General features: G+C 41.7%; 1 protein-coding gene across 5 annotated transcripts in view; it reads right to left on the bottom strand.

Moving 5' to 3' along the window:
• Positions 1–825: 825 nt before the first annotated feature.
• The window catches only part of LOC100676234 (zinc finger protein 14-like), a 36,304-nt gene continuing 22,859 nt past the window's right edge, over positions 826–14,270 (bottom strand). For 2 of the 5 annotated variants that reach the window (XM_064280615.1, XM_023552466.2), the window contains one exon: positions 826–14,173. In XM_064280615.1, the coding sequence (XP_064136685.1) occupies positions 12,886–14,173 (1,288 nt within the window). In that variant the 3' untranslated portion in view covers positions 826–12,885. The remainder of the gene's footprint in view (positions 14,174–14,270) is intronic. The other 3 variants (XM_010593369.3, XM_064280614.1, XM_023552465.2) reach the window with 2 other exon arrangements.

The raw sequence follows: 14,270 nt of genomic DNA, 5'->3' as shown, positions 1-14,270 counted from the left end.
GAAAGCACATTGGTAGTTGCCAGGGGCTGGGGCAAAGGGGGAATGGGGAGTGACTGCTTAATGAGTAAACCAAAACCAGACCTGCTCCGAGTTGTGTCGATTCTGACTCATGGCGACCCCATGTGTTACAGAGTAGAACTGTGCTTCATCGGGTTTTCTTGGGTGTAATCTTCATGGAAGCAGATCCTAAGCCTTTCTTCTGTGGCACCACTGGATGGATTCAAACTAGTAACCTTTTGATTAGTAGCCAAGTGCAAAGGGGCCTTGGCTTAATGGTTACTAGGTTTAATTAAAAAAAAAATTTTTTTGCCATGGAGTCAATTCTGAATCCGGGTGACCCCAAAGGTGTCAGAGTAGAACTGTGCTCCAGAGGGTTTTCAATGGCTGATTTTTCAGAAGTGGATAGCCAGGCCCATTTTCCAAGGCACCTCTGGGTGGACTCAAACTGCCAATCTTTTTTTGCTGAGTCTGCCTGAAGCTCAAGAAGCTGTAAAGCCTGATTATCTTTCCAGGCTGACTCTCATCTCTCGACATCCTCCTAGAAAAGAAATCCCTCTATCTACAGATGTTGGACCACATCAGCAAACGAAAGTCCCTAAAGCTTGACTCTACCATGTCATTAAGGTCCACTCTACTTTGAGGAGGAAGCTCTTCCCCAGTTGTATTTTGAATGCTTTCCAACCTGAGGGGCTCATCTTCCGGCACTATATCAATGTTCTGCTGCTATTCATGAGGTTTTCACTGGTTATTTTTTTCAGAAGTAAACCACCAGGTCCTTCGTCCTAGTCTGTCTTTGTCTGGAAGCTCTGCTGAAACCTGTCCACCAAGGGTGAGCTGCTGATATTTGAAATACCGGTGGCAAAGCTTCCAGTATCACAGCAACATGCAAGCTACCACAGTACGACAAACTGACAGACACGTGGTGGAGGCATCTCATGGCGGATCCAAATTCCACTAGGAAACTGCCTCACGCTGAGATGAATTGTATGGTAGACCTTACGGCATACTCAGACTTAAATCACGTCTAGATGGTTCTAGCACCCACCTAACAGTAATATGGGGGACCCTAGTTTTTTGGGTACAAAGGCGGTGTCCTAACTCTAATCAGGTCATTCATACATACTAGCAAAACCTGCAACATAGATTCAACAACCCTGGCCCAGAAGACAGAAGAGGGTTATGGAGGAGCTATAGGAAAAATAATTATTAGAGGCGAGACTGTGTCTTACATACTTTTGACATGTTGTCAGGAGGGATCAGTCCCTGGAGAAGGAGGACATCATGCTTGGTAAAGTAGAGGGTCAGCGAAAAAGAAGAAGACCCTCAACGAGATGGATTCACACAGTGGCTGCAACAATGGGCTCAAGCGTAACAATTGTGAGCATGGTGCAGGACCAGCGGTGTTTCGTTCCATGGTAAATAGGATCACTGAGTCAGAACCAACTCGATGGCACCTAACAACAACAACAGCACATGCGTCTAAAATCTTGTTTGTTTTTGATTGAGTCCACTATTTGTGCTAAAGGATTCCTCAAGGATTTTGAGTCCTGGTTGCACAATGGTTAAGCGCTCAGCTGCTAACCCAAAGCTTGGCAATTTGAACACATCAGCCGCTCCACAGGATAAAGATGTGGCACTCTGCTTCCATAAGGGTTTACAGCCTTGGAAACCCTATGAGGGTAATTCTCCTCTGTCCTATAGGGTCACTATGAGGTGGAATCGACTGAACGACAATGGGGTTGGTTTTTTTGGTACTATTTTCTCTGGTCATTTAGAGGAAAACCTAGAGGAAACTGTCTCAGTAGAGTGATGTCTAATTATTAAACATGTAAATGATTGCTGGTAGCCTCCCAAACTAAAGGTGAATGTAAAATTTATGCTTTGGCTTTATTACAATTCCTTGCTTCACAGGGTCATAAAGCAGAATCATAATCAAATTGCAATTGTCAAACTGAGGTAAAATATTGAGGGCATCTGTTAACTGAAGGTTACAGAATATTATTCTAGGAGTCTGACTTGGTCATTGAGTGCTGCTGTAACAGAAATACCACAAGTGGATGGCTTTAACAAAGAGAAATTTATTTTTTCAGTCTGTAGGCTAGAAGTCCAAATTCAAGACATCAGCTCCAGGGGAAGTCTTTCTCTGTCAGCTCTGGAGGAAGGTTCTTGTCATCAATCTTCCCTTGGTCTGGGAATTTCTCAGCACGGGAACCTCCAGTCGAAAGGACTCGCTCTGCTCCGGGCACTGCTTTCTTAACGGTATGAGGTCCCCCTGTCTTTCTGCTCGCTTCTTTTATATCTCAAAAGAGATTGGCTCAAGACACAATCCAATCTTGTAGATTGAGGCTTGCCTCATTAACATAACTGCCGCCTATCGCACCTCATTAACATCATAGAGGTAGGATTTACAACTCACAGGAAAATCACATCAGATGACAAAATGGTGGACAATCACACAAAGCTGGGAATCATGGCCTAGCCAAATTGATGTACATATTTTGGGGGGATACAATTCAATCCATGACAGAGTCAGCCTATTTTGCAGATGAAAGGTTCTATTCCTGTTCATACTGCAGATTTAACATTTATTGACGGGTCATGTATTCAGGATAAAAGTGGCCACTTAAGGCTTCCTACGCTGTGTGACATGAAATTTTGGAAGCTTGTTTTGTCTGGAATTGTGTCTGCTGCAGTAGACAAATTACCAGCAGTTACTACAGTTTCAATTCTTGGTTCTGGACTTAAAGGAAATGTATATGGTTATATATATGGTTGTTAACCAAAAGGTCAGCAGTTCAAATCCACCAGGTGCTCCTTGGAAACCCTATCGGGCAGTTCTACTCTGTCCTATAGGGTTGCTATGAGTCTAAATCGACTCAAGGGCAAGAAGTTTGGGTTTTTGGGGTTATATATATGTATGTATTTGTTGAATGAATGAGAGAAAAAAAAAAAAACTCCAATTGTCCATTTCCTTTCGAGAAGAACATGTTTGGGAATGAACAAAACTTTCCTGTTGTACTGAAAGTAGGCTTCTAAGTTTGCAGTCTGACATGACTTGACAGTGGCCTTTGCAGCTCTGTCAGCAATAGCGTTGTCTTTAGAAGATCTGTCATTCTGCCTTGTGTGAGCTCTACAAGGAATTCCTGATGTCTGAGCAGGCACTCGTAGCCTCTGGCAAAGCAGCTATCAATATTCCAGGAGATATTCTAGTTCCCAGTGAAGTCAAGAATCCCCCATTTTTTCCAAAATTGCCCTGTTGTATGACAGATACCAAACACATATTTAATGTCCCAAAACGAAGTAGCTGCTGCTAAGGTTTGAGTAATAGTCTGTGTATTATGGACTGAAATGTGTCCCCCCAAAATATGCACAGGATTCCTAACCCCTATACCTGTGGATCTAATCCTATTTGGAAATAGGGTTTTCACTGTTATGTTAATGATGCAATACCAGTGTAGAGTGTCTTATTTCTAATCACTTTTGAGATATAAAAGGGGCAGATTAAGCACAGAGGCAAGCTAGCACAAATGGGGGAATGATAAGATGCCACAAGGAGATCTCCAAAGAAGTGAGGAATGCCGGGCCTGGAGAAGCTGAGAGAAGGATTTTCCTGCAGAGCGGACAGGGAGCCTTCCCCTAAGGCTGGTGCCCTGAATTGGGACTTCTAGCCTCCTAAACTCTGAGAAAATAAATTTCAGTTTTTTGAAACCACCCACTTCCGGTATTTCAGTTACAGCAGCATGAGGAAACTAAGACATTGTCCTTGCCATCCTGCCACCTTTTCCTGGAGTTCGGATTGTTGGCAAGAGAGCCAAGGCAAAGTGCCTAGGGCCAGAGGGGGATTTTGATCTGCCCTGATCCATGATAATAAATTGAGAAAGCCTGATCAAGCCACTGATGGAAATCAGTACGGGCCACACCCATTTTCCAGTAGTTCTGAGTAGAACTGCGCTCCATAGGGTTTTCGAGGCTGTGAACTTTCAGAAGCAGATCGCCAGGCCTTACTTCTGAGGCACCTGTGAGTGGATCTGAACTGCCAGTCTTTTGTAGTCCAGAGTTTAGCTATTTGCACCACTAATTTGTCATATTTGTTCACCATCTCTAGTCATGAGGGCAAGGACTTGACTTCTGGCACTTTTACACCGAGGGACTAGAGCTCCAGACACTTGGGGCGGGGGTGGGGATGTTCAAAAATTAGCACTAAGAAAGCTTGGTTCACTCTAGGTCTTGGTTTGAATCTTGATCTAGTTGTCACTCACTTTGGAAACCTCTCAGACTTAATTTCCTTATAAAATGAGACAACAGAAGTATTACGTATACTTCTCTAATGCTCTCAAACCGCATAAGTCACTCAATGTGTATGTCATGGATTGAATTACGTCCCCCCAAAAATGTGTGTATCAACGTGATTAGGCCATGAATCCCAGTATTGTGTGGTTGTCCTCCATTTTGTGATTATAATTTTATGTTAAGAGGATTAGGGTGGGATTGTAACACCACCCTTACTTAGGTCACCTCCCTGACTCAAGGTCAAGGGAGTTTCCCTGGGGTGTGGCCTGCACCACCTTTTATCTCTTATGAGATAAAAGAGAAGCAAGCAGAAAGTTGGGGACTTCATACCACTAAGAAAGCTGTGCCGGGAGCAGAGTGTGTTCTTTTGGACCCAGGGTCCCAGAATGAAGGAGCTCCTAGTCCAGGGGAACATTGATGAGAAGGCTGACAGAGAGAACTCCATTCCCTCGAGCTGACACCTTGAATTTGGATTTTTAGCCTACTTTACTGTGAGGAAATGAATTTCTCTTTGTTAAAACCATCCACTTGTGGTGTTTCTGTTATAGCAGCACTAGGTAACTAAGACAGTACATTTGGATAGACTAAGAAATAGATTATCAATGCATCTTGATTGCATGTTCTATCAATTTCAGATGGCAGCAGCTGATAAAAATCTTCTATTTCTTCATCTTTGGTGGTTGCTGCATAAATTTGAATAATAATCTTATTAACTGGTTTTCCTTGTAGATGTATGGATGTTATCCTATCACTGACAGCGTTGTACTTCAGGATAGATCTTGAAATGTTCTTTTTCACGATGAATGCAACACCATTCCTCTTCAAGTTGTCATTCTCAGCATAGCAGACTATATGATTGTCCAATTCAAAATGGCCAATACCAGTCCATTTCAGCTCACTAATGCCTAGGATACCGATGTTTATGCGTTCCATTTAATTTTTGACGATTTCCAATTTTCCTAGATTCATACTTCGTACTTTCCAGGTTCCGATTATTAATTGATGTTTGCAGCTGTTTCTTCTCATTTTGAGTTGTGCCACATCAGCAAATGAAGGTCCCGAAAGCTTTACTCCATCCACGTTGTTAAGGTCAACTCTACTTTAAGGAGGCAGCTCTTCCCCAGTCATCTTTTGAGTGCCTTCCAACCCTCGGGGGCTCATCTTCCGGCACTATATCAGACAGTATTCCGCTGCTATTCATAAGGTTTTCACTGGATAATGCTTTTCAGAAGTAGACTGCCGGGTCCTTCTTCCTAGTCTGTCTCAATCTGGAAGTTCAGCTGAAATCTGTCCTGCATGGGTGACCCTGCTGGTATCTGAATACTGGTGGCATAGCTTCCAGCATCAGAGCAACACGCAAGCCCCCACAGTATGACAAACTGACAGACACGTGGGGCCTTGGTGATAGAAACAATGATGGATATTGAATGATAGAATTTTGCAAGACCAACGACTTCTTCATTGTGAATACCTTCTTTCACCAACATAAACGGCGGCTATACACGTGGACCTCACCAGATGGAAAACACAGAAATCAAATTGACTACATCTGTGGGAAGAGACAATGGAAAAGCTCCATATCATCCGTCAGAACAAGGCCAGGGGCCAACTGTGGAACAGACCATCAATCACTCATATGCAAGTTCAAGCTGAAACTGAAGAAAAGCAGAGCAAGTCCACGAGAGCCAAAACATGACCTTGAGCACATCCCACCTGAATTTAGAGACCATCTGAAGAATAGCTTTGGTGCATTGAACACTAGTGACCAAAGACCAGACGAGCTGTGGAATGACATCAAGGACATCATACATGAAGAAAGCAAGAGGTCATTGAAAAGACAGGAAAGAAAGAAAAGACCAAGATGGATGTCAGAGACTCTGAAACGTGCTCTTGAACGTCGAGCAGCTAAAGCAAAAGGAAGAATTGATGAAGTAAAAGAATTGAACAGAAGATTTCAAAGGGCGTCTTAAGAAGACAAAGTAAAGTATTATAATGACACGTGCAAAGAGCTGGAGATGGAAAACCAAAAGGGAAGAACATGCTCGGCATTTCTCAAGCTGAGAGAACTGAAGAAAAAATTTAAGCCTCGAGTTGCGATAGCGAAGGATTCTATGGGGAAAATATTAAACGATGCAGGAAGCATCAAAAGAAGATGGAAGGAATACACAGAGTCATTATACCAAAAAGCATTACTTGATGTTCAACCATTTCAAGAGGTGGCATATGATCAGGAACCGATGGTACTGAAGGAAGAAGTCCAAGCTGCTCTGAAGGCATTGGCGAAAAACAAGGCTCCAGGAATTGACGGAATGTCAATTGAGATGTTTCAACAAACAGATGCAGTGCTGGGGGTGCTCACTTGTCTATGCCAAGAAATATGGGAGACAGTTTCCTGGCCAACTGACTGGAAGACCATATTTATGCCTATTCCCAAGAAAGGCGATCCAACCAAACGTGGAAATTATAGAACAATATCATTAATATCACACGCAAGCAAAATTTTGCTGAAGATCATTCAAAAGCAGCTGCAGCAGTATATCGACAAGGAACTGCCAGAAATTCAGGCCGGTTTCACAAGAGGATGTGGAACCAGGGATATCATTGTTGATGTCAGATGGATCCTGGCTGAAAGCAGAGAATACTAGAAGGATGTTTACCTTCTGTGTTTTATGGACTATGCAAAGACATTTGACTGTGTGGATCATAGCAAATTATGGATACCACTGCAAAGAGTGGGAATTCCAGAACACTTAATTCTGCTCATGAGGAACCTTTACATAGATCAAGAGGCAGCTGTTCGGACAGAACAAGGGATACTGATTCATTTCAAGTCAGGAAAGATGTGCATCAGGATTATATTCTTTCACGATACCTATTCAACTTGTATGCTGAGAAAATAATACGAGAAGCTGGACTGTATGAAGAACAGGGCATCAGGACTGGAGGAAGACTCATTAACAAGCTGCGTTACACAGATGACACAACCTTGCTTGCTGAAAGTGAAGAGGACTTGAAGCACTTACTAATGAAGATCAAAGACTACAGCCTTCAGTATGGATTGCACCTCAACATGAAGAAAACAAAAATCCCCATGACTGGACCAATGAGCAATATCATGATAAAAAGAGAAACGATTGAAGTTGTCAAGGATTTCATTTTACTTGGATCCACAATCAACAGCCATGGAAGCAGCAGTCAAGAAATCAAAAGACTCATTGCACTGGGTACATCTGCTGCAGAGGACCTCTCTAAAGTGTTGAAAAGCAAAGATGTCACCTTGAAGATGAAGGTGGGCCTGACCCAAGCCATGGTATTTTCAGTTGCATCATATGCATGTGAAAGCTGGACAGTGAATAAGGAAGACCAAAGAAGAACTGACGCCTGTGAATTGTGGTGTTGGCGAAGAATATTGAATATACCATGGACTGCCAAAAGAATGAAATCTGTCTTAGAAGAAGTACAACAGGAATTCTCCTTAGAAACAACGATGGCGAGACTGCGTCTTACATACTTTGGACAGGTTGTCAGGAGGGATCAGTCCCTGGAGAAGGACATCATGCTTGGCAGAGTACAGGGTCAGCGGACAAGAGGGAGACCCTCAACAAGGTGGACTGACACAGTGGCTGCAACAATGAGCTCAAGCATGACAACGATTGTAACGATGGCTCAGGACCAGGCAGTGTTTCGTTCTGTTGTGCACAGGGTCGCTATGAGTCGGAACCGACTTGATGGCACCTAACAACAAGAAATAAATGTTGGGAACAGCCTAAGATGGCCTTGCACCAGTATGCTGTGATAAAAGAAAATATAACATACTATATAGCTAAATCGTAAATAACCTCCCTAACATATGAACTTGAAGACGCAACAGACTATTCCGTTGAAGGTTACATCACCTGGTCCTTATTGTGTGACTCCAAATAAGAAAAACTTATATAAACTCCAGACGTGACACTACACGAGAAAAGAAAAGACAGAGGCAGAACACGTGTAATTTCTTACTCAGCTGACTTGAGACCAAATCAGAAACAAAGACTGAGACTATGCCTGTAGCTGCTGACCTTGGACCCCAGTTACAAGGGACCTCTGCTGAGCATGAGCTGTGGTCAAGCCTCCCTCACAAGACCACTCATTAAAGGTAAATGCCTCAAATCTAAGGATGTGGACTTCAAAGATTGGACTTTTTTCTTTTTTGAGACTGTATCACCTTAAAACAGCACCCTTTTTTTTTTTTTAATAACAAGGCACTCCATGTCATCTAGATTCTAAAGAAACAAATGTGTACTTTATCAGGTTTTACAATAAGGACACTTGTAAGTTTGAGTGCAGAATATCACTTAAGTATCTACATATATGTATGTATATACACATACCTTTTTTTTTTTGGACTTTATCCTCATTCTCTGATCCTAAATGAACGTCTTATGGTCCTATCTGTGTGCCTTCCCATGACTACTTTGCAATACACTGAGCTTATCCATGATAAACTTGAGCATTCCTTTTATTTTAAAATAAAATCCTGTAAGAAGTTATCACCCTTATAGAGATTGCTGGGGGTTAACGGTGTTAATGGTAACTGAATTAATTCATGTAAAACACTGCCTGATAACGACACATGTTGTCGTTAGTTGACATCAAGTAAACTCTGACTCATGGTGACCTTTTTTATAACAAAATATTGCAGCTCTGCAACATATTCATAATTGTTGTTTGAATCCATTTCGGTGGTTACTGCATTACTACATATCATTCAGGGTTTCCCTTGTTTTCTCTGACCCACTACCATACATGATGTTCTTTTGTAGCAACTGGTTTTTACTGATATGTCGTAAGCAATATTTTTCACCTTAAGAGAAAAGCAATCCTGTGTAGTGAAAAATTACTTTATACCCAGGATTTCCTGAATGATTGAAATGTCCCTGATGTTTAGAGGATGCCAGAGCACACCACAGAGCATAGTCCAAAGAGGTGATTCAGGGTGTGAGGCTCAAAAGACCTACCACGTGATATCAGCACTATCTCTACCGTAACTTCAGAAAGGGGACTGGGCTGGAGTTAAAACATATGACCAATGATTCAATCATGCCTACATAATGTAACCCCAATAAAAACTCTGGACAGTGAAGTTCTGGTGAACTTCTGGTTGGTGACAGACATATATGCACAGGAGGCAGGAAAGGAATAAGGCATGCTTAGAACATGGGAACTCAGCATTTGATCCTGCCAAACCTCACCATGTGTGGCTCTGCTTTATGCTGGTCCTGATTTGTATCCTTTTTGCTATATTAAAACTATAAGTAGAGTACTTCCTTAGTTCTGCTTTGTTCTAGCAAATTATTGAACCTGGCGGGAGGGGGGGTGGTGGTGGAGGGTTGGTTGGTTGGGGCAATTTTAACTGGTTAGTCAGAAGTCTGGGTGATTCCAAGAGCCCCCAAATTTTTGGTTGGTGTCTGCAATCTTGGGCACACTTGGCATTCTAAAGCTGTGTCCATTCATTTGTTAGATCAGATCTTGCTCCGGTTGGTTAGAGTCAAAACAGTTACATCTGCAGTTGTTTGATGTCAGAGAAGATATTTAGAGTTGGCATGAGAGGCACAGAGGCACAAGGCAGACACTTTAAGCTCCTACACTGAGGGGGAGCAAGTTGGCCACCAAGAGCTTACTAGGCATTACTAGGTGTTGGTTTATCAGCAACAGAAAACCAATAAAGTAAATATTCACACTTTGACCACTGTTTGTTATTGCTTTATAGCTTCTGCTGCAGATATCCCATTTTTGCCTGTTGTGTGATAATGGAACAGGGCCTTACATTCCTCCTTTGCCAGGTATCAGTGTATGCAGAACAGTGAAGGACACTGCAGGAAGAAGGAGCTTTCATTTCCGGTTCCAGTGTGATCACTTGCCAGGCTCCTGGAGAGGGCAGTGAGTCCCACACTAGCTCTGTGTGGGCTGTTCAGTGCAGGATTCCTGCAGGCCCGGCATTTTGACACTGCAAGGTTTCTCCACCTTTCAATTTGGGCAGTAGTGGCACAGCCTGAGCTCCATACAATTGGGCCTGTGGACTAATTCAGGTGCTACATCCCACATGCTGTCTTCACCTGCCAGGTTAGCTGCCAACCCATATCTCCCCACTAAAGCCAGAGGCAAAGAGAAGTATGCTATGTTGCTCTCAAAGACAGTCTCTACAGATGCCAGTAGCAACTGGAATTAGACACTCCTGGTGGAATACAGGAAACCCTGGTGGTGTAGTGGTTAAAAGCTACATCTGCTAACCAAAAGGTTGGCAGTTGAAATCTGCCAGGTACTGCTTGGAAACTCTATGAGGCAGTTCTACTCTGTCCTATAGGGTCACTATGAGTTGGAATTGACTTAACAGCAACTGGTTTGGTTTTTTTGTTTTGGTGGAATATAAAATGGCACAGCCCCTTTGAGAAACAGATTGGAAGTTTCTTATAAGGGCAATCATACACCTACCATGACACAGCAATCCCACTCACAGGGATATACATGAGAAAAAATGGAGGCTTATGTTCACATAAAACCCTGTGCATGAATGTTCATACTAGTTTTATTTAAAAAGGCAAAAAACAGGAAACTCAAATATTCTCGGCCTGATAAATATGCAAAGTGCGGTATGTATATACAATGACATAGTACAGAGCAGTAAAAAGGAACAAACTGCAGATACATCCATCATCATGAGTGACTCTCAAATTCATTATACTAATTGACAAGATCCAGAATCTAGAACCTACAGATAGCATGACACGTACAGAGACAGATGCCAGGGATTCATGACAAAAAAAGTGGCAGTGTTAGGGAATTTTTCGGAGGAAAGAGCTGTTAGGTATTTTCACTGTGGTACTGGTTATATAACTTACTATATTTGTCAAAACTCATACCACTGTACAATTCAAAAGCAAATTAATATTTTTAAATTTAAAAAATTGTAAAAGTAAAGAACAATGGCTGCAGAAAACTTTTAAGGTAGGGAGAAACAAAAAGAGTAATCACTTAATCTCACCTTTGGGGCAGATCTTTACAGGCTGATTTGTCTGTACATGTTAATTTTAAATAAATCTGCCACCCTATGTACACATTATTTTATACCCTGCCTATCAATCATTAAGCTATGGTTGCCTCTTCTGTGGAGTAAATTTTCCTGAAAAATTCATTTAGTGGCAGTACAATACCAGGACATGTAAAAAACAAAACAGAGCATTGCCATCAAGTTGATTCCCACTCACAGCGACCTTATAGGACACAGCAGAACTGCCCCACAGGGTTTCCAAGGAGCGCCTAGTACATTTGAGCTGCCAACCTTTTGGTTAGCAGCCGTAGGTCTTAATCACTATGCCACCGAGGTTTCTGCTGGGACATGTAGCCAGGTATTTATCTAAAAACTTTCTTACTGTAGGATACTGATACCATTTCCCCGCTTTCACTATTTCCACAATCTAGCACTATTATGAAGGTACATCATTACAATGCCCAAGGTTTTCCACAGGATGATTCTCAAAGGGGAATTGCTGGGCCAATGGGACGCTTAATTTGAAAGCTTTTGCTACCTATAGCCTCCATTTCCCAAGCCCCTTACACGAGAAGTCATGAAGATCCTAGAGCACCATGGGGCAGAGGAGCTCTGTATAAGCCTCCAGGCCCTGCAGCAGGTGCACAGCCCAGGTGAAGCAGCAGCTACCTGTGCAGCCCAGTCCAACAACTGCAGCCTCAACTCTTGGGCTTCTGTACTCTCCTGGAACCACAAAATCACCAAAAGCAGAAATGTTTCAAAATACAGGTTTCATGCCTGTGCTGGACAGACGCTCCACTGCCTCTAGGTCAGGTTTTGGGTCTGTGCAGGCCCATCATCTCTACGTATCCTCAATGTGAGCCCTCCTTCAACAAAAATCCTGCTCACAAACCATTTGAGAGGGATATTTTTGTGAAATGGTGGGATATAGGTTAAAATTTTCTGTGCAGTTTCCTCATTAGTAAACCAGGGATAATAGTTGTGGAGAATAAATAAGAAAAGCAATGAAACAAATATACGGTAAAGCAGTACACACACTGTATAATCCAGATCCTCCAAGAAAGCACTGCTTTGCATACAAAGAAGGCTAAAGGAAAATACCCAAAATAATGACACTGGTGGAATTCTGAGGGATTTTTGTTTTTCCTTAAAATTTTCTGATAACATGTTACTATATTGAGAACATACTGCTTTAGAATATGAAAAAATATAAAAAATTTAAAAACATAGTTAATAAAAAACACCATACACAGTTTAAGACATCAAGGTGTGATGAGATTTTGTAATAAAGACAATTTTTACATAACAGAACCAAAATAACATTTTGATACTTATCCAAAGTCATGCATGACAACTGAAGCAGCTGTTTGTTTACAGTTGCTGAGTCTCTCCAGTGTGTGAGGTATCACAGATGTCCAGAGGAAGGACGGACACTGAAGGCTTCCCTTGGCTTTTATATTCATAGGATGTGTCAGATGCATTATATATATATATATATATATAATTTCTCTCCGTTGTAGCTCCTCACGTTTTCAAATGGTGGAGAGAGAAATAAAGATGTCCCCTCATTCCTTACATTCATAAGGCCTCTCTCCACTGTGGGTTCGTATATGCCTAGTGAGAGCTGAGGGCCAACTAAAGGCTTTCCTACATTCTTTACATTCATAAGGCCTGACTCCATTGTGAGTTCTTTTATGTTTAGTGAGGGATGAAGAAGAAATAAAGACTTTCCCACATTCCTTACATTCATAAGGTCTCTCCCCACTGTGAGTTCTTACATGTTTAGTGAGGGATGATGACTGGCTAAAGGCTTTCCCACATTCCTTACATTCATAAGGCCTCTCTCCACTGTGAGTTCTTATATGTGTAGTGAGGGCTGAGGGCCAACTAAAGGCTTTCCTACATTCTTTACATTTATAAGGCCTCTCTCCTCTGTGAGTTCTTATATGGAAAGTGAGATGTGAGGACCGGTTAAAGGCTTTCCCACATTCCTTACACTCGTAAGGCCTCTCTCCACTATGAGTTTTTATATGTCTATTGAGGGGTGAGATATCACAAAATGACTTCCCACATTGCTTACATTCATAAGGCTTCTCTCCACTGTGAATTCTCATATGTGTAGTGAAGGATGAGGAATAAAAAAATGCTTTCCCACATTCCTTACATTTATAAGGCCTCTCTCCACTGTGAGTTCTTGTATGTGTATTAAGGCTTGAAGACCTAGTAAATGCTTTCCCACATTCCTTACATTTATAAGGCCTCTCTCCACTGTGAGTCCTTTTATGTTTCCGGAGGGATGAGGAACAACTAAAGACCTTCCCACATTCCTTACATTCATAAGGCCTCTCTTGACTGTGAGTTCTTAAACGTTTACTAATAAGTGAAGAACTAAAGGCTTTTCCACTTTGAGTTTTTTTATGTTTAATGAGGACTGAGTCTTTTCTAAATTCTTCACATTTAAATGGCTTCTCTCTACTGTGAGTTCTTGCATGTGTAACGAGGGATGAGGAACAACTATAGACTATCCCACATTCCTTACATTTATAAAGCTTCTCTACAGTAAGAGTTTTCACATGAGTGCCTAGGTAAGAGGAACTACTGCAGGCTACTCCACATTCCTTACACTGATAGGTATTGCACCCAGTGTGATAACTGATGTGATGATTAAATGATGAATGATCCACAAAGGTTTTTTTACACCCATGACATTCAGAAGAATATACTCTAGCAAGAGTTTTTTTGAGCCTGGTAAGATTTGCAATCTGGCTGAAAGGTTTTCCACACTGATTACCTTCTTTACTTTTCTTTATCTTATCTTCTTTACTTTCATGGAGGATTTCTACCGTATGACTTCTGTTAAAAATAGGCAGCATGGTATTAGAATTAAATATATCATTTTACAGTTACACACACACACAAAAAAAAAAAAACACAAAAAAACAAAAACCCA

This window comes from Loxodonta africana, chromosome 3 (assembly GCF_030014295.1).
Source record: "Loxodonta africana isolate mLoxAfr1 chromosome 3, mLoxAfr1.hap2, whole genome shotgun sequence".
NCBI classification, from domain to species: domain Eukaryota; kingdom Metazoa; phylum Chordata; class Mammalia; order Proboscidea; family Elephantidae; genus Loxodonta; species Loxodonta africana.
The sequence above is the reverse complement of the archived record's forward strand: the minus strand, read 5'-3'. Positions and strand labels throughout refer to the sequence as shown.